General features: G+C 40.3%; 1 protein-coding gene across 1 annotated transcript in view; it reads right to left on the minus strand.

Annotated features, from left to right (window-relative positions):
- Window positions 1-21,979, minus strand: part of ANKFY1 (ankyrin repeat and FYVE domain containing 1) — a 67,922-nt gene that overhangs the window by 22,210 nt on the left and 23,733 nt on the right. The window contains exons 4-10 of the mRNA XM_065898047.1: window positions 18,164-18,299; window positions 13,619-13,742; window positions 12,332-12,481; window positions 10,652-10,817; window positions 5,865-6,069; window positions 4,528-4,596; window positions 4,105-4,304 (exon numbers count right to left, since the gene is read on the minus strand). Coding sequence (XP_065754119.1) covers window positions 4,105-4,304; window positions 4,528-4,596; window positions 5,865-6,069; window positions 10,652-10,817; window positions 12,332-12,481; window positions 13,619-13,742; window positions 18,164-18,299 — 1,050 coding nt within the window. The remainder of the gene's footprint in view (window positions 1-4,104; window positions 4,305-4,527; window positions 4,597-5,864; window positions 6,070-10,651; window positions 10,818-12,331; window positions 12,482-13,618; window positions 13,743-18,163; window positions 18,300-21,979) is intronic.

Here is a 21,979-nt window from a genome sequence, read left to right on the forward strand (position 1 = left end):
TTGACCCACATCCTAGGGTAATGAAAATAAAAACAAAAATAAACAAATGGGACCTAATTAAACTTAAAAGCTTTTGCATAGCAAAGGAAACCATAAACCAGATGAAAATACAACCCTCAGGATGGGAGAAAATATTTGCAAAGGAAGCAACAGACAAAGGATTAATCTCCGAAACATACAAACAGCTCATGGAGCTCAATATCAAAAAAACAAACAACCCAATTAAAATGAGCGGAAGACCTAAATAGACATTTCACCAAAGAAGACATACAGATGGCCAAGAGGCACATGAAAAGATGCTCAACATCACTAATTATTAGAGAAATGCAAATCAAAACTACAATGAGGTATCACCTCACACCTAACAGAATGGCCATCATCAAAAAATCTACAAACAGGGCTTCCCTGGTGGCGCAGTGGTTGAGAGTCCGCCTGCCGATGCAGGGGACACGGGTTCGTGCCCCGGTCCAGGAAGATCCCACATGCCGCGGAGCGGCTGGGCCCGTGATCCATGGCCGCTGAGCCTGCGCGTCCGGAGCCTGTGCTCCGCAATGGGAGAGGCCACAACAGTGAGAGGCCCGCGTACCGCAAAAAAAAAAAAAAAATCTACAAACAAAAAATCTACAAACAATAAATGCTGGAGAGGGTGTGGAGAAAAGGGAACCCTTTTGCACTGTTTGTGGGAATGTAAACTGACAGCCACTGTGGAGAACAGTATGGAGGTTCCTTAAAAAACTAAAAATAGAACTACCATATAACCCAGCAATCCCACTACTGGGCATATACCCTGAGAAAAACCATAATTCAAAAGGACACATGTATCCCAATGTCCACTGCAGCACTATTTACAATAGCCAGGACATGGAAACAACCTAAATGTCCAACAACAGATGAATGGATAAAGAAGATGTGGTACATATATACAATGGAATATTACTTGGCCATAAAATGGAATGAAATTGGGTCTTTTATAGAGATGTGGATGGACCTAGAGTCTGTCATACAGAGTGAAGTAAGCCAGAAAGAGAAAAACAAACATCGTATATTAACACATATATGTGGAACCTAGAAAAATGGTACAGATGAACCTATCTGCAGGGCAGGAATAGAGACGTAGACGTAGAGAACGGACATGTGGACACAAAGTGGGAAGGGGAGGGTGGGACGAATTGGGAGATTAGGATTGACATATATACACTACAATGCATAAAACAGACAGTTAGCAGGAACATGCTATAAAGCACAGGAAGCTCCGCTTGGTGCTCTGTGACGACCTAGATGGGTGGGGTGGGGGTGGGGGTGGGGGTGGGAGGGAGGTCCAAGAGGGAGGGGACATAGGTATACATAGAGTTGATTCACTTCCTTGTACAGCAGAAACTAAAACATTGTAAAGCAATTATACTCAATAAAAAAAAAAATTTTTTTTTCTTCTTTTCCTCTTGAAATGGTTTTAGTCCTAGAACAGTGTTTTCTCTATTAAAATCCATTTCCTTTTTGGATAAACACAAGTCTCACGTTCTACAGCTATGCTATTTGAAAACTCAAAATAAATTAAATACCAGGACTAAAACCAAGGAAAAGCAACGGGACAAAGGACTGCTTTGTTTCCATGCCATTTTTATCTTTTCCCTCAGAGAAAGTGATTCCACGCCTAGCTGAGAGTCTTTCTAATTGAGAAACTCCTAATAAGAGTCCCATTTTCACTTCTGTAGTCATGCCAGTGTACACAATAACTAAATCATATACCTCCCTACAGAACAAAGATAACCTGCAACTGCTAAAACATTACTGATATGTCTATGAAAACTCAAAGTATATAATGTAAAATTGACAGAACTAGCAAGAAAAATGGACAAATCCATAATCGCAGTGACCATTTCTAATATACCTCCCAGAAACTGACAGATCAAGGAGTCCAAAAGTTAGTAAGCTAATGAGTAAGATCTAAACAGCACAATGAACAAGCTTGATTTAATGGACGTAAACAGAGAATGCTACATGCATCCTACAATTAAAGAATGCAATTCTTTTCAAGTACATGTCAGACTTTCATAAAAACTGTATCTCTAAGAGTCTAACATTCAAGTCCGAAACACTAAAGAACCGATCTCTTATATGCCACACTCTTCTACAATGCAGTTAAATCAGAAATCAGTGGAAGTATGGTCAATAACCAACAAACATTTATAAATTAAAAGCTATTTAGTAACTATCTCATTTCCAGAGAATCTTTAGTCTAAAACACAGTTCTACCTGTACTCCCCATCCTGTAGTACTGCTGCCTTTAGCTTTTATGTCACCCAAAGGGTGATTTCATCTGACCTTTATTTAAAGTTAATTAGTAACTTCTTTTAGGGGAAGGGATATTTAATATCTATCTTTTTTTTTTTTTTTTTTTTTGGCCAGTTCCCCTCATTAGTGGCACTTACCCATGCTATTATACACTGCTAGCACTCAATACTGAACCATATGGAATCCCGCTCCTTAAAATATCCCCATGTTTTATTTAGTCAGATCAAGGACATATTCACATTAAAACAGTGGTTCTCAATGTATGGTCTTTGGATTCGTAGGGGTTCCTCAGAGTCTTTCAGGGGGTCCAGGAGGTCAAAACTATTTTCATAATAATAATACTTGATGTTATCTGCTTTTTCTACCTGTGCTGACATTTGCACTGAGGGCACAAAAGCAATGGTGGATCAAACTGGGGAGCCTTAACACAAATCAAGGCAGGGGCCCCAAAATGTACTAGTGGTAATCGCTGTACTCCTCACGGCCATGCACTCGGTCAAAAACATAACCAGTTTCACTTACGGTGGCCCTTGATAAAGCAGTAAAAATTACTAACTTTAATAAATCTCAACATTGAGTACATGTCTTTAAAATTCTGTGTGACAAAATAAGAAGTATGCATAAAGTATATAAAGTATGTTACATCTGTTGTGTAACAAATTACACAAGTTGTCTCAAAGGAAAGCACTTGTGTCACTGTTTCACTGCAAGCTGAACTAACAGTTTTTTCATGGAACACGATTTTTACTTGAAAGAATGACTGATTAACAAACTATGGTTATTCAAACCTGAGCATTTGACAGACAATTTCTTAAAAAGTAAGCCTGTCTCTGTAAGAAAAACAACTGGCAATACTTCCACCAAATGACAAAATTTGATCTTCCAAGTGGAATTCGAATTTTGGAAAACTTTTGTCTGCAACTGTAAGTTTAACAGCTTCTCAATACTGAAAGACTTTTCCAGTGAGATCAGTGGTGATACTAATAAATGTGATTCTAAAATAAATGAACATTTTGAAGATCTGCATAACTCAGTGAAACAAGATTTTCCAAAAGACTAAGGCATGATGTTACAAAATCACACATGAAGAAATCCATTCAAAGCACACACAGACCATGGATTTTATATAACAGAGTACAAAAAGTTCACCGATATAGTTTCAGATTCCATATTGCAACTAACCTTAAAAAAATTACCCCTTGATAAATTCTTCTCGCTGTAGTATCAAAGAAATATATCCACAATTATCTGAAAAGTCTCTTAAAATATGCCTCGTTTTCCAACTACATCACCGTGTGAGGGTATTTTCTTTAACCAAAACAACGTATCTCAAAAGACTGAACACAGATGCAGATACTAGAAACCAGTCACTCTTCCAACTAAATTTTGTTCTGAAAGTTATTCTTCATAAAAAAGTTATATGTCAACATAAAATTGTTTGTTGTTATTATAATTAATACATCTTTTAAAAATTTCTCAGTTTTAATTTCTAACATGGTAAATACCAAAGATATCCACTTAAACAAAAGCTCTTTGGGATATAATTTTTAAGAGGGTGAAAAGAGTTCTGAGTCCAAAAAGACTGAAATTCACTGCATTAAATAAATAGAAGTGTTTCAGCTTAACGGACTTATCGAGTCTGGCTAGATTTTTGGAAGCACAAGATCAGGCTTTTTACTATGGTTAAAATTACGTACAAAATAATTCTCATAATAGCATGCCATTCAGTTTTTAAATTTTTGGTAAAAACACTGACAATATTTCATGGGGTCTCCAGACTTGAGCATCAGCTCTTCGGGGTCTGTGTTTTACCTGTTATTGCATCGGGTGCATTGGTGTTGCTGCCACGCTGAATGAGTCTGGCTGCAAAGCTATTTTCATCAAATGAAGTCCCATTTACCACAGGGAGGTCTTCAAAGGGATTTACGGACTGGTCGGAAGACACAGTGATGTACTGCACGGCAAGCCACAGAGCTGTGCTGCCCTCATGGTCTTTCAGCTCCAAATCTAATCTGGAATGAGGAAGCAATGTGAATAGCAAGTAAAATTGTCTTCTGACACTCTGTACTGTCAACAGCCTCATTCTTTCTCTTTGTACTTTATGAATGACAATTTTTTATTTTACTTTTACTTATTAAAATGGATAATGCTAAAAGACATTTTATGAGAATCATTTTTCACTCACAATCCCACCCTCACAACTGCTTTTTCATTTCTCCATGTCTCCCTACGTACTGTTTACACTGCAGCAACTGGTTGAACACGTATTCATTCCTGGCCATGATGGACAAGTGTAAGGGAGACCTACAGGATGAAGAAGAGGTGTCAATTCAGGACAGGCCCAGTTCAGGACTACTCACAGCAGGAGGCAACTAGAATCCACAAGTAATTCCCCATTTCTGCCAGAGTTTCTTTTTCTATCCTGACAAACAGTTTTCCAAAACCATGACCAAGTATCAAAGGATGAAAATGGATTTGATTATATGTTACAATTTATTCAAGTAGCCAAAAGAACAAGAATCAATAAAAGGAAGAGATATAAAATACTCTTCAATTAAATACTGACCCTCATTGAATGTATACGTACTCATGTTTTTAAAACAAATAAAACAGTAGTTTCTGCCATAGGTATGCCTACTTTTCCCTACATATCCTCCACAATTCTGAAAAGAAATTTTTTTCTTCCCATAATTCTCTGTTATACTCAAACACATTATGAGTGGCAACGATAGGAATTATTAACCACTCTTCACTGCTTTTATTTAGCTCTCATGTGCCCTGAGGAAGATGGCCACCACAGAGCACAGGGACTCCCAGGCTGGTATCTATCTCAGAAGTACAGAATGCCAGAATTTATTACACTTGGGGGAAAAAGATTAAGGAATCACAAGAAAAAAAGGAATCCAATTATTTTGGGAAATAAGGTAATTATGACATTATACTGAGTTCATGGAGATCCACCTTATTTAAGTACCTTACTCATCACACAAATCTATTTTCCTACTCTGACGACCTCACAGTTATTTTTTGACAGGGTTTTTTAAAGGTATAAAAGACCGAGCTGCTATGGTAAGAAGTGGGTCCCCCTAGTGCCGGTGATTCAGGTGGCTTAAGTCCCTTCAATGCCTCACACACTGCTGTCCCAGAGATAAGCAGCCCGTTCTCAGACTCTAAACCACAAGGAATCCTCAACCAAATATTTCTGGGAAGGGGCAAAAGGAATATGACAACTACTATCAGTATGCTGTGGAAGATGGCAAGCTGTGTGGACAGAGCTGTCTAAAGCAGAGGTACTTACACGAAGGTGGAAATGGAGTTTTGTGGAGATGACAGAAACTGCTTAAAGATCCAAGGACCTCAGTTACCCAGGATGGAAATGGTTTCCCCAAATGCCTCTGGCCTTAGTCATCTCTCTCATTTGCAAAACGAATCAATGTTTGTAACTTCCATAAAATTCAGAGTGAATAATGCTGAACTAAAAAACATGAAGTCCCTGCCTGCCAGTTATGTGCCACCATAAAATAACATTCTGGGAACTGTGCTCAGAGCAGGTGATCTGCTCTCCGACTTACCTGCCCTTGCTGTCCTGCATGTTGGGGTTGGCGCCAGCCTGCAGGAGGGCCTCTGCAATCTGTGCCATCTCGGACATCACATCTGCTGAGTGTTTTTTTGAACTGTACGATGCTACAAGGTGCAACGGTGTCTCCTGGGCACCCAACGTAGCAGCATTGACAAGGGCCCCATTCTTAATGAGGAAAGTGGCAGCAAAGAGATCTCCTTGAAAGGAAACAATAGAAGAAATGGTCACACACGACAACACTCAGGGCAAGCTTTTCTGACCAATGCTTCCTCAAAAAGGTACCAGTCAGTAACCGTAGACAAAGAAGATTTCATCATTGAGATCATGGACTTACATACTCAAATTGAACTTCTGATGACCTCTTGTCATCTGTCCTGACCCCTCGCTTCAATATCACTCCACAATTTTAAGCATACCAGGCTTCTATCCTTCAAAGGTCATTAACTCTCATAAAGGGTTCCAAGATTCCTCCACAACACAATTTATCTCCCTCTCTCATTCTTGACCACGGTCTATACCTAAGCAATACTTACCTCTAACCCGCTATACTTGCAGTGGCTCTTGCAAAGGCACTTATGAGAAGTTTTCCTTTATATCTTGCAATACCGTTTCATCTTCTTCAACCATACTTCTGCTATCTGAATATCGAGAACGGGGCTTAGGATTTCAGGAGTGGCAAAGCTCTCAAGTCTGTTAGCTGTATTCCTGTATTATTCATCTGAATAATGAGTTTCATCTAATCTTCAGTAGACATGGAATTTCAAAATCAACTGGTTTTCGATATTTCCCATCTGCTCTATTCTTTCTTCCAAGGGACCATCTTGCTGGAGAGTGTGAGCTCTGGCACTGACGGGGCTAGGCCACCACAGCCCCTCATATCCTGATTGGTCCATGTCTGATTTATTTTTGTATCTACCACTGTCTTATCCAAAACAGGCACCAGGGAAATGTTTGGGAAGAAAATGGATTGACTGGTTGAAGTTATAAGGTTCCACTTTAACAGAATGGCTCTAATTCCAATCAATTATGATTTTGGGTAACTTAAGAATCCTCTAACCAGACGCTTCTGAAATCTTTTCATTCTTCTGTCCCCAATTTTTTTCTTGGGGGGTAGGGGAAGATACAATCTTTACCAGCATCGTGTGCAAAGGACCAAAGCTTAGATTTCTTTACAAAAAGATGTCGGTAGATCTCTGAAAGCAGCAGGTAACATGCATATCAGGGATTAGTCTGGGTCAGGCCTTTGCTGTCCATATGTACAAAGACATACTAGGGTTCTCAGTAGGGCCCTAATGTGTAATATGAACAAACCCCACAGAGATTCAGTCTAGGAGAGAATATGTAAAAACAATACATTAGCAATAGAATAAAATATCCTAGAGAAAGTCACTTACATTCTGGAAGTGGAAAGAAAATTTAGAATTATGAGGACAGAGAGCCTTAAAATGACAAATCTGATAAATAACATACTGGGGGAGAGGTGAAATGTGGTTTCATTATCTTTAAGCTTGGCATATATTCCAAACTAAGTAGTAAACAGATAGTAAAGCTAAAATATGTCAATAAAAAACTTATAATACACTATACACACAGAAGATAAACTGGGCAATACTGCACACATAAATAAGGGTACAGATCAACGGTTGGATTCAGATGGATGGCATAATAAAAAAACTTATTATATCTTAAGCCCTCTTGAAAAGAATCATAGGGCTTCCCTGATGGCGCAGTGGATGAGTCCGCCTGCCGATGCAGGGGACACGGGTTCGTGCCCCGGTCCGGGAAGATCCCACATGCCGCGGAGCGGCTGGGCCCGTGAGCCATGGCCGCTGAGCCTGCGCGTCTGGAGCCTGTGCTCCACAATGGGAGAGGCCAAAACAGTGAGAGGCCTGCGTACCGCAAAAAAAAAAAAAAAAAGTATCATAGCTTTTAGATTAGATTTACTTTATTCATAAGCACCGAAGTGTTTTTTTTTTTAACTTACACATATATACATACATACAGTATAGGCACCCTACACAAAAAGTTATTTAGGAATTATTGGCAACTGAAAATTGATGATGTTTTACATTAACAGAAAGTCAGCCCATGGATATACAGCCTAGATGAAACAGACAACTGACATCGAAAAAGCAGAACAAAGGGAGGGAACAGAAAATGCCAAAAACACCATTTATAAAGTTTCTGTCAATAAGAAAACTTCTAATACATTTTAGAACGATTTCCATCAAAAACCGTTAAAACAAAAACTGTTTGGTGCTTAACAGTTCCAATTACTTCATCACTTCACTCCCTGAAACTGCCAAGTAAATGTATAATGACTTGTCCACATAAAAATATTCCTAACAATGTAGTTAACGTTTAAAAAAAATCCACACACAATTTTTCTTTCAACAAACCTCCCTGACCGGTTTCATTCAGGGACCAGGCAGTAACTTTCATTATTTAATTAACAAAAGCTGTAACTCATGCTGCTCCAGTTGGTGGCATCATCTGCAAACCTCCTACAAACAATTAGACAGGAGCATGCTGTTTAAGAGACCCACTGATTGATGTTGGTCATCAAGGAAAATAAGCACAAGAAGATTGTTTTAAAAAGCAAGGATTCATCTTCTTGCCCAGATCCAGCTAATCAGAGGAGATGGCATCCCTCTGGCCACATGTACATCTCCTGTGGACTCACTCACAGACGCTCTCGATACAAACTGACGGGTACACTTGCTTATTAGGATGATTAGTGAGTCTTCTGGTTAGAGATTCTAATGTGTGTCCACAACCAGACCTAAACCTCATATATTAAGGATCTTCACTCATATTACAATGAACTTAAAGTAAGGTTAACAGTTAAATTTCAGGTATATTACTCAATTTAATCATGTGGGCAGGTCAACGGGACTGACAGCTCAAGGTGAAGAAGGAAAAGGTGAAAAAAATTCCTACAGAAATTGAAGCTGGTCGTGGCACTGCAACACAGGGGCAAGGTAAGAGCTGCAGGCTGACCCTACCACATGGTAGTCACTGGGCTAGGTGTGCTACTAACCTGTCTCTCAACAACCAGTAAAGCAGGTTCCTCACCTTACAGGTGAGGAAAAGGAGACTCAAGAATGGTTAAGTGACTTGTCCAAGGCCACAGAGTAAGTGGATGAGCCAGGATTCCCAGCTTGGTACATCCAGGCTCCAATGCCAATACTCCGTGCTCCACACCAGGCCACACTGCCACGTTCAACAATCAAGTTTACCATGCCCACACTGCAGCCCACATGCTTGCAAGCAACTAATAAATTCAGAGCAGAAGATTAAATCATCTGCAAATAAGCACCATAAATGCACCACCAATTCTTGGCAATTCTTGTAACTAAGCAATCATCAAAATATTTAATAACTCATCAAAGATGTTTTTTCATCATACATAAGAATTTAAGTCCTTAAGAGGAAAGAGACATAATTCTGAGATTTTTTTTTTAGTAACAAGTTTATTTGTTTCCAAAATAAACATTTCAGACACTAAACAGTATGGGAAAGAATAGTTCCTGATGTGGTGGAAACTTTCCTCACTGAACACACACCCAGTGCTCAGCACCCAATGGCTTTGCACAGTGTGGAGGGGTGCTTGGGAAAAATGCATCTGCTCTTGACACTGACATACTCTAAGGATTTCCTTCCCAATGATGAACAAAATTTTCCTCTCCATCAGCCAGCATGCTTAACACTCTAATGCATGACTTAGAGGGATATTTATATTAAAGCCTATGCCCAAAAAGGGCAAAGCCACAGCTGCAACAGGACCTTATTTGAAGTAACTACATTCCACCAACTAGGAGCAACTTGTGAATAGGAAAAATATGGCAGAGACAATAACAGTATAATAATGCACAACTGGAAGGTTAAACATACATGATTAAGATATGGGGAAACCATTACACGTATTCTGTTTTTGAAGTCCACATGTAAACAAAAAAGTGGCCACAGCCAAGTACTTCAATCAAGTCATCTATCCCCCTAAAAAATGAAGGCTTTGAGACATTTGAAAGGTTTCTTTCCATACTGGAACTCTACCCCTATATAGCTTTTCACTCTGTCCAAAAAATAACTACTACAAAGTAGAGTCAGGCAGGATCCATTTGGGACTTAAGAATTATTAAGGCCATGGGAAAAGCAAAAGACTAGTACTTGTTTCCCTTTAATTCAATAAGGTGAAAATGCTTTGATCGTAATTCTATCACTTACCTAGCTTCCCACTACTAATGACAATGTACTCAAACACAGCTACAATTTCAAATAACTTCCCAAGAACAAAATGAAACTTTATCACTTTGTCATGATCTATGAGAAGTCTATTCTGTAAAAGTGAAAACTCTGAATCCAAGAATATGTTTAAATATTCGTGTTCTTGATACTTTCCCTCTCTTACAGTAACTGATACAAGTAAAGTCTTCCTAGCACAATTTCTGGAGAAAGTGATGTATTGAATAAGCAAATAACACATCAATTGCTTACAAGTAAAAGGTACTTTTTCTATAAGTACCATCTTTCTAGCCTTCTTCTGGGGCTCCTGCTGACACTCTGAAGAGTCTAACCAACAAGGCATAAGGCAATAGCTCTTCCATCTCTCTTCTGACCCACTGATCACAAATTCTAAATCACGTAGCCTGCAAGTACAGACTCAAGAAGCCTTTGAGAATCTGTGGAACAGGAACAGGGTCAGAGAGTCTTCAAAAGTTACCTGGATAAAGGTAAAATTGCCCACTGCAGAAAATATAAAATACGCTTTCTTCCTACCTCTTTGGATGCCTTTATGTAACAAGCTCCAGCCATTCTTGTCCACCATGTCCACGTCAGCTTTGTGACTAACCAGAGTGGTGGCGATACTCTCTAGTCGTCGTGAAAGGGCTAGATCTAAAGCAAGATCTCCGTTATGATCCAACTCATTCAGCTTCCCAGGGAGCTGCACAGAGAAATTTGTAAATCAGCACCCATCCAGTAGAGAATACAACTAAATCTCTCACACCTTGACTCTTAAAAATCATCTCACACAAATGTCAAATTTTAGTCCTATAACTTACTATATCTTACTCTCCAAATTCAACTGAATTCACAAACTTCTCTCAGGCCTCCTCAGGACTCATGCCTTTCAGGGAGCCCAGGACTAACGGGGATCACAGAGCAGGTGCAAACACCATGGAAGACAGTACAAGGGGGAAATGCAGACAATGCTGTAGGAACACAAGTGTCAGGACAGAGGTTCAGAGAGCCGGATGGGAAACAGCTCACATTTTCACAAAAGACTGTGGCTTAACTATCTAATTCCTCCTAGCAGTTTAATGCCTCCCCCACACCCTGGACACCCAGGATAAAACACACGACACAGTCATCCGTCAAGAGCAGCTACATTTCTTCTAAGGCGGTGCAGTAAGCAGAACGACAGCCCCAAAGATGTCCACGTCCTAACCCCCCGAACCTGTGACTATGTCACCTCACACAATGAAAGGCACTTGGCAGATGTGATTACGGTTGAGGACCCTGAGATGGGGAGAGTGTCCCTGGACTATCCAGGAGGGCCCAATCTATCTAATCCCATGAGTCCTTAAAAGTGAAAGAGGGAAGCAGAAGAGTAGGTCAGACAGTTGTGACACGAGAAAGACTTGATTTGCCACTACTGGCTTTGAAGACAGAGGAAGGGGGCCACAGGCTAAGGAAATGTGGTGGCCTCTAGAAGCTGAGAATGGCCCTGACTCAGCTGATAGCCAGAAGAAAATGGGGATGTTGGTCCTATAATCACAAGGAACTGAATTCTGCCAACAACCCAAACAAGCAGGCTTCCCTAGAGCCTCCAGAAAGGAACACAGCCTGCCAACACCTTGACTTCTAGATGGGTGATGCCTGTACTGGACTTCCAAGCTACAAAACTATAAGATAATAAATTTGTGTTGTTTTAAGCCACTAGGTTTGTGGTAATTTCTTACAGTAGCAAAAGAAAAACTAAAGCAGATTTTGGTACCTGGAAGTTAAGTACTGCTGTAACAACTATCTAAAAATGTGGATGTGTCTTTGGAAGTGGGCAATGGGCAGAGGCTGGAAGAATACTGAGAAGCATGATAGGATAAGCTCAGACTGCCTTGGACAAACTACTAGTAGAAATATGTACATTAAAGACTGTGCCAGATGGGCTTCCCTGGTGGCGCAGTGGTTGAGAGTCCGCCTGCCGATGCAGGGGACACGGGTTCGTGCCCCGGTCCGGGAAGATCCCACGTGCCGCGGAGCGGCTGGGCCCGTGAGCCATGGCCGCTGAGCCTGCGCGTCCGGAGGCTGTACTCCGCAACGGGAGAGGCCACAACAGTGAGAGGCCTGCGTACCACAAAAAAAAAAAAAAAAAAGACTGTGCCAGCAATGGCTCAGAGAAAGTGAGGAGCACTGTAGAGAAGAACAAGAGAAGTATAGTTTGGGGAAAAGGTACAGTACCTGTGAATCCATTTCAATTAGATAAAGGAAGACCACATCTTCTCTCTCCACTTTGATAGCTTTATGTAATGGGTACTCAGTCTTGGACTTGATCATTTTGTATAACAACTGAGCACTCATGCTGCTGAAGTCCTCCTTTCGTAAGTCATCCTAAGGATTAAAAAGACAGTGAAAAGCAGAACAGATTCAACATATCAACAATAATGACAACTGACATTTCTTAAGAAGTCCTTGGAATGTGTCTGGCCCTATTTTAAAGGGCTTAACATTTCCCAACTCATTTAAATCTCACGAAAACCCTATGAGGTAGGTACTATTATTATCCCCATTCACAGATGAAGAGTGTAAAGCATAAAGAGGCTAATTAGTGTGCCCAGGTCGCACAATGAGTGAACGGCCAATCCGGGATCTGGAGCCCAGAGGCCCACCTGCCAAGCGAGGACTCTTCACCACAGCACTGCCCTGCCTCTGGGTGAGACGGTAAAGCACAGGCAACACGGACACTCCACAAGGACGAAGTCACAAGGAGCCCTCCCCGTGAGAACAGAGTCCTCCCCTTCAACCCCACACAGGAGACAGGTACAGAATTAGTCAGAACTTCCACAAACAACTCAGTCCACTGAGTCACCATCGCTCTCTACTGTGGCAGATCTCTAAGTTTCTGCCTACTTTAGCAGAAAGGTTACCGTTCCTGTTTCAATTCTTTAAAATCCAGTTCTTTAAGACACTTTTTCTCATAATGCTGTTGAGTACCGATCAATTTGCAGAAACTAGGTTATAAACATAGCCCTAGCCATGATTTTCTGAAAAACGCAAAACAGACTACAACAAAGAAATGCAAGACCTGTCTTTATGATGAAAGCTACCTAAGAAGGGCATATGTAAATTTAACAACGCCCTCCACACGACTAGCAGGCAGGGAAAGCCCGGAAGGGGTGCTGCCGAGCACCAGCACGGCAGGCCTGCTGGCCCTACAGCAGCACCCGCTCCCGGGGCTCAGCTGCCACTCCTGCAGATGGAGGGTAAAGCAGGCCTGTGTCCCTCCGTTCCAAGCCTGCTTCTTGACCTGAGCTATCTTCTGCTCCTCTACTCCGAAATCAGAACTATGAGGCTTTTAGAGCCCAAAGGAATCTCACAGATCATCTAGCGCGACTACTTAGCCTTCAATTTTGTTGTAAGAGGAAGTGAGGGGCCAGAGAGGTATCTTTCTATGGAAGCAGGTCCCAAGCCCCAGTCTTCTGACTTCCAGTGAAGGCGCTTCTCCACACCTCTCAGTCTCACACTCACCCAATGACTTGCAATAATTTCTGCACAGTAGTTCATCAGCGTGCTGGCATTCAGCTCCTCCGCGGTCTGATAGAAGCGGATACAGTTCCTGACATTCACCAGGGACATCACACCCTTCTCACATCTACGAGACAATTTTAATGATCAACAGTATTATTAGGACCAATTTATTCATAAACAAACAAACCAAAGCAATAATCTGTGTACTGCTTGGCCATGTCCAATAGCACTAAAGTCTAAGGTTTAAGCAAAGCAGCTACGAATGAACTGTAGCTGAGTTACTATATATATATATATATATATATATATATATATATTTTTTTTTTTTTTTTTGCGGTATGCGGGCCTCTCACTTTTGTGGCCTCTCCCGTTGAGGAGCACAGGCTCCGGACACGCAGGCTCAGCGGCCATGGCTCACGGGCCCAGCCGCTCCGCAGCATGTGGAATCCTCCCGGACCGGGGCACGAACCCATGTCCCCTGCATCGGCAGGCGGACTCTCAACCACTGCGCCACCAGGGAAGCCCACTGTATTTTATAAGTCCTAGAATTTCATTATTATATTGCTCATTCTGGTCAGAACCAAAATAATCTGTAAATAAATATGTTAAGCTTAACTCCCCAACTGCCTTGAAAGTAATCACGTGAAACTCAGTAATCATACCACACAGGCAATTGTAATATCAAACACGCAATGCATCAAATTCAGTCCTCTGATGTTTAATTGTATGGGACACGTTTGCAGTTCCCACAAGCATAACTCTGTCACGCAACCAGTGTGGCTTAGAAATCACTTCAAATATGAGGCTCTATGCCTCAATAAATGAACACCTCCTTAAAAGTCTTCCCCAAATGGTGATCTATATGGTATGGGAATTGTAACTCAATAAAGCTGATTTTAGAAAGCCCACTTTAAAAATCTATCATGTAGAGAAACAACTGAGTTAAGAGTCAAACTACAGTACACCAGACAGAGAAGAACTGGCTACAACGGATGTCCCATAGAGCCTGGTAACAACATGACAACAACAACAGCAACAATAACAAGACTCTCACAATCACTAAGAGAGCCCCAACTACGACAGGGAAGAGAGGGCTGCACGCGGGCCTCTGGCAGCACAAAGCAGGCACACGCATGTCCTAGCCTAGAAGATGTAGCACTGGGAAGGCCCACACTTCCACTGCCCCAGAATTCCTGGAAACCTTGGTGGGTCTCCACGGCACAGGGCCCGGGGGAAGGAGGCAGGTAACACGGCCCTCCCATCTCCTTTGCCTGAACATCTCCCTACAAATCAGGCTCACCTCCGAGGGCAGTCGAGAGGCCTAATGTGGCGTCAGGTGCTCCCTGACCCCCACCGCTGCTTCCGTCCTCAGCTCCACAAAAACCAGTTCTGATCAAAGGGCAGCACACAGTGCTGAACGCAAAGTGAACCGTGAGGTGGGAAAGACCCGAGTTGAGGCCTACGGAATTTGAGGGGCCAAACTACACAAGCTCCCTGTGACCCCACCTCCCCCCCTGTGAGACATTACTCTATCTCAGAGGTTTAGGGGATCTCTGTGCGTTTTCCAAGATAAAGGAAAACTATGAAAGCCTTGCACAGTCTGAGGTACATAGGAGGTATGCTTGCTTGGAAGCTGAGGTCCTTCTCAAGGAAGCTGCATAATTTAATAACTAATAAGAACGGGTTTCAGTACTACTATAAATAAGAATAACTGATTGGCTAGCGGATAACTCCCAATTCTAACAGGTGAGGTTTGGATACCAAGTGGAGAGTGGGAGATGAGGGAGGAGAGGAGGAAAGTCATGAGAAAGACATGGGAAGAAGGGGGAACAAACTTTCTAAACCTCACAAATGAGACCTTAGGCTAGGAGCAAGAATAATCGTGGAGTCATTTCTCCATCTGGCAGTAAATGCAGGCACCCATTTTATTCCAAGACCTGTGCTTAAGTGCTTTGTTTTTAAGCTACACAGCTTGGTGTGAAGAAGCATCTCCCCCAGGGCACTTTTAAATCAAATTGTCACAATATCTAGATAAGTTACTATAATAATGAATAACAATGTTCTATTTCTGAGCCTCTGCTGTCTGTCCCACTAGTTTCCGCAAACTATTAGCAGACTGACAGCAATGTTTGAAGTTATTCTGACCCAGGCTATGAAATCAGAGCATTCCAGGAGAAAAGTCCTCTTTTCAGGTATGTGAAACTTTTACCACTTTTACAATGACAAATATCCTAATATCCTAAAACATGGTGTGATCTCAGAGAGTACTGACTTTACAAAGCATTTTTACAGACAAATGCTGAGAGTCTGAAAATTCTATTCCCCTCCTTACTACTGCCAAAATACACTGTATCAAGATACTCAACTATGTTTCATGAAGACAGATGTTTTGTTACAACTGGCAGACACTTCATTTTCACTAAATTCTGGGATCCCCAGAGTGCCATTCACTATTTGGATAGCCTATAAATAGTAACTGACATGATTTACACAATTGAAGAACATGTAATTATATCTAAAAACTCAGATTTTCAGTTCATATCTTCTCTTTGAAAAGTAGCAAGGCAGACTAACTTTCCTCTAAAGGGATTTTGTTGCTGTTAATATATGTTTTTAATTTTAGAGTACAAAAAGGACACAGATGCACAAAAATGATAAACCTAATTTTTAAAGTACAAAGTCAAGCATATACTCAAGCATCCCACAAACTCCTGTCTAGTTTTTTATCAATCCCGTGTATGAACATAAGGCAGAAAAATTACTGAAAGAATGAACAACAAAAGGTTAACAGTGGTTGAATTACAGACGATTTACTTTTTTTCTTTATATCATTCTATACTTTCTAAATACCATGAACTGAATACGTAGTTAATAATCAGGAAAAAATTATATAAACTGTCAGTTGTTAGCACACACCATTAATTCCCTCCTTTTTTAAGAGTATTTTCCTGATAATGCTTATGCCCAAAACTTCCTTTTCATCAAACTGGTGATAGCATTCCCAAACCACCAAGACCCTACATTACAAAAATGATCAACACCGGCTTCTCATTTAACTGCACCCATTTGTGTTGGGGCCCTTTCACTTCCTATTCCAAATGTGTAATTTCTCCTGCAGACAGCAGTGGGCGCTCTGTGACCTTTCAAAAGCCAACAATTGAACCCGCTCCTGGGTCTCTTCCATCCCAGCCCTCAACAAAGCCATGACAGATAAACTTAATGCCTACATCCAACAATACAACATTGAGCACCTGGTCAGGTTGACAGTTATGAAGCCTAATCAGTCAATAAACAACTGTGTAATGGTACACAGATTACAATTATCTAAACTACTCCAAACTGCAGGGAACTTTTATCAAAGCAATTTAATTTACAAGCAAGTTTGACAAGGTCAATGGGAGAAAGCTCAGGAAATCTGGGGGGGGAAAAGTAGATATAAATCACACTCAGTCTAATTAAAATTATTCTCATTTCACTCTCAGATGATTCAAAAACTCACCCAAAGAAAGGCCCTGACAGTAAAGTTATCTTTGCTAACCTAATACTGTATGTACCCTACAAACCTTAGACCTGCTTGTTTGATTTTTTTTTTTACTTATTGGATTTAGGTATTAACATGCACTCAAGCCCACATCAATCACAGACAGTCAAGAGTAACCTGTGTACTTGTCTCATGTGGGGCCCAGTGGGCCATCTCAGGGGAAACATCAGCCTCATAAAGAAAACAGAACAAGCAGCTCTAGTAGCAAGGTCTCTCTTGACTCACTGAGGGCAACACAACAAGTGGAATCCCTCTTGATAGCTGAAACTACCTCTCCACCCACCCAGGAAAAAAGCCATTCCTTCACGCATGCAGAATACAAAAGATTACTAAGTGACATAAAAAGACGCTCCATCTACCAAGCTGACTACCAAGGGCCATATCTCCAACAAAAACTAAAGGGCATTTTGCTTGATATCGTCTGGTGAACGTTTTGTTTTCTGTTGTTATAAAGGCCAACTCGGGAGAGCAACAGAGAAAATGCAATATAAAAAACATAGGAGGCTATCTCCTTGGAACCTAAAAAGCAGTTAACAAATGAAGTGAGACCTCAGAAACACTATGAAACTTACTGAAGCAGATTCTCATGTACTAATTTAGTCATTAATGTGTTTCTAACAAGAGAATATGACCAAGAACTCCTTCTAAGTAGATATATCAGAAAGTAGAATAAAATGTCAAAAGGAAATGGTATAGGAGGGAAAGTTGAGGCGCTGGACATTGGATTATATTATTTCATATTCAGTTCATCAGTTCACACAGCTATGTAATCTCAGGTAATAAACCAGTGAAAGAACACAGAATACCTAAAAGCTTTGGCAAAATTTAGCTTACAAGATAACACAAAGCAAGGGAGATAAAATTCTCTCCCCACTATTGCGTTTAAAAGAACACCTTGCAAAAGTTATTTACATTAGCAGAAGCAGCTGTTTTCCCAGAGCTTGGCATAATTAAAGCTCAGCCACCACCATCTGAGGTGCTTGAATATATCTGCTGTGACTTGCCTCTCCCTAAGGAGCTGTAGCTGAAACCGATTAGCTAGTTTCATCAGCTCAGTCAGGAACACATCATCTTCTCTGAACTCCAACTCATCCGTATAGATCCAGCGAAGCATTGTCATGGTCACCTCAGGGTTAGCATCTGGTTAAAGAAAGGAAGTAGAAAAACTTTGAAAACAAAGCACAGATGACATACTCAGGCCTTCTCGAGGACCCCTAAAAGTTGAGGATAATAAACTAAATTCTGGTAGACCCCACTCAAAGAAATATCACACAGCCATTAAAAATGGTAATTAAGCATTTTGGGTACCATCTGACTCCAGAAAAGTGTTAAAAATTCTGCACGGGGCAGCAGGTGGGGGAAATGAACCTATTAAAGATATAAGTCAGGGCTTCCCTGGTGGCGCAGTGATTGAGAGTCCGCCTGCTGATGCAGGGGACGCGGGTTCGTGCCCCTGTCCGGGAAGATCCCACGTGCCGCGGAACGGCTGGGCCCATGAGCCATGGCCGCTGGGCCTGTGCGTCCGGAGCCTGTGCTCCGCGACGGGAGAGGCCACAGCGGTGAGAGGCCTGCGTACCGCAAAAAAAAAAGATATAAGTCAAATAAACTGGAGGAAACTACTTTAAACATATGGCAAAGAGTTTACATTCTAATAAAAATATCTTACAAATAAAAATGAGAAGATGGACACTCAATGGAAATATCAGCAATGGATATAAATAGGTAATTCACAAAGAAATAAAATGGCCAATAAACCTTACTGATAATTAAATATAAACTTAAACTAGAATACTTTTTTTGTTTCTCAGACTAGCAAAGATTCTTAGAAGTGCATAACATTTTTTTTCCCCTTTGGCTGTGCTGCAGTGGAAGAGCAGAGTCTTAACCACTGGACTGCCAGGGAAGTGCATAACCTTTGACACAGCAATCATACACGTAGATTATTATCCTAAGAAAATAACTAAGCAAATACAGAGAAACATAAGATAGTCAATGCAGTATTATTTTTAATAATGAAAAACTGGAGCAAAACTCTTAAGAGAACTAATTAAATAAATTAGAGTATAAACTGGAAAATGTTGCATCAATTAAAATTATTTAGATCTATATTCAACATAAAGATATTCACTACATAGCAAGTAAAAAAACTACATAACTAAAAATACATGTATTAACTGATCTTACTTTTTGCTAGATATATTTGTCTGTGTATATATATGTGTGTATACACATGCACACACGCACACACACACATACATAGTTTTGTGTCTGTCTTCCATCCAAGTACTAACCAAGTCCAACCCTACTTAACTTCCAAGATCAGACAAAATCGAAGACATTCTGGGTGGTATGACCACAGAAAGACTGTCCATCTGTCTGTCTGTCTATCTATTGAGAGACTGTAAAGATATACACTAAAAGTATTGACCTGGAGGAATTTGTAACTAATTTTTCTTTTAGCTTCTTTTCTCCCTGATTTTTATTTAATGAACATGTATTACTTGTGTAGTTTTTTAAGTTAAAATGCTTTACAGCAACTCGGGGAAATGCTTGAGATGAAAATCATAATGTAAAATATCTAAATTATGATTTCTACTAAAATCAACTCTTGGTTAATCAGAAGGAGGTCAGTGATGGTCAGAGGATCACTCAAAAAATCATGGTCTACACACCAATAGTTCTCAACTGTGGGCCTGGGCTAACAGAATCAGCATCATCTGGGAAAGTGTGAGAAAGTCTTATTATCAGGCCCACCCTGATCTACTGAGTCAGAAACTATAAGAGTGAGGCCCAGCATTTGTGTTTTAAGAAGTCCTTCATGTGACTTTGATGCTTGCTAAGGTTTAAGAAACTATACTCAATTCTTGATTACCTAGGAAAGGTGGAACATGCAACAGGAACATCCCATTAACTTAGTAATTAGGCAACAACTGAATGGTTCTTACTAACCCCTCTCTTCCAACTCTAGTGGGGAGGAGAGGGGTGAAGACAGTAATGTCAAGTGAGTGAAACTGAAGGCCCCTGATTAACTTGCAACCACATTAATTCACCATCACCCCCTTAAGTAGCCAGATAGTAAAAGGAGAAAAAAAAAAGGTGTAATTGGCGGGGAAAAAAACAGTGAAAAATAATGCATCAAAATGCTAACAGTGATTAGGTTAAGGTCTATTTTTTTTTTCTTTTCTCTTACCTGCCGATGTAGTAATAATACTTTTGTAAATGTCTTAAGAGAGAGAAAAACATTTTAAAATCAGAAGAAAATCTAATTTGATTTCTTTAAACAATTTACTTGAAGAAGTACTTCAACTAAGCTGTCTAAGATATACAAAGTAGATCTTGAAACAGTGAAATTCTAAGCTAGCTTTGTAAACTGGGTTTACAGTAGTCTCTTAATGAAAAGAAAAAATATGTAGGCCATGCAATTTGTCCAGAGTCACCAAAAATGCCAAAACTGTGTACAGGCAGACCTCATTTTATTACACTTCACTTTATCACACTTTGCAGATAGTGTTTTTTCACAAATTGAAGGTTTATGGTAACCCTGTGTTATCAGATGATGGTTAGAAATTTTTAGCCATAAGCTATTTTTAAATTAAGGTATGTACATTGTTTTTTTAGACATAATGGCAATGCACACTTAATAGGTTATGTGTAAACGTAACATTTACATGCACTGGGAAAACAAAAAATTCATGTGACTCACTTTGTTACAGTTTTTGCTCTTGATGGCAGTGGTCTGGGACTGAACCTGCAATATCTCCGAGGTCTGCCCGTATACCACTACTTGGCTCATAAAGCCTTATCTTGGAAAGATAGCTTATTCCTAATGATGAGAGCATCCCCAACACCACAACCCTCAAATATCTTCTCTGTGGTAGTTTAATTAATTTTGTTTTAAAATTTGGCTGGTTTCCTTTAATAACTCTTACCCCAATTGTCCAAATAAATTTGACCTGTACGGCTGATAAACCAAAATCTAGTTTTCTTAAAAACCACATCAGCAGGGACGTCCTGGAAGCCCTCAAAATTTCAAATAAAATAAGATCCAAGTGATCGCCAAACTTTCCCACTCCTGCCTTGACTCTTCCCTTAGTCTCCAAAATAAACTGAGAACAGATCCATTTTGAGACTCAGGCTAAGCAGCCCGTGGTATAAGGTGGGCAGAGAACAATGAACCAGAAGGGCATGTGCTTCCAACTGTGTACTTTTAGGCAAGCGATTCAGTCTATCTGCTTCCAATCTATGTAAGCAGTGGCTATAAAAGTCAGATGACCCCATAAACCAGAAATTACCTTTAAAAAGATTAGACTCTGAGAAGTGAAACCAGTTGGCATCCGTGACTTGCCTGATATATCTGCTGCTAGAAGCCGTCACCCCCTCATCAGGCTCAGTGCAGAAGCTGGTAAAAATCTGTGACTGCAAGGATGAAAAGAAGGTAACACCTAACCTTCCGACTTCACTGTAGTCCACGATGCATATAGTCACGCTCTGGAAAACTTGAAATTTTCTATGTGACCTAGTTGGGGTTTTTTTTTTTTTTTTGGGTCTGATTTCAGATAAATGTTTTATAAGACATTTGGAAAGAATGGGAATAAACTTATCTGTACGCAAGTAGCCATTAAATGAAGCATACTGAGGAAATTAATTTTGTTACTTAAATCCTCCATTCAATCTGTCAAATCTGAGAAAGGTGTTTTGAATCTCCTACTGTGACTCTGGTTTGTCTTTGAGTTTCCAACTATTTTTTTCTTCATCCACTTTACAAAAAGGTTTTAGCTCATAAAATTTAAAAATCATGATAGACTGTATCTTTTTTTTTT

This window comes from Phocoena phocoena, chromosome 19 (genome assembly GCF_963924675.1).
Source record: "Phocoena phocoena chromosome 19, mPhoPho1.1, whole genome shotgun sequence".
NCBI classification, from domain to species: domain Eukaryota; kingdom Metazoa; phylum Chordata; class Mammalia; order Artiodactyla; family Phocoenidae; genus Phocoena; species Phocoena phocoena.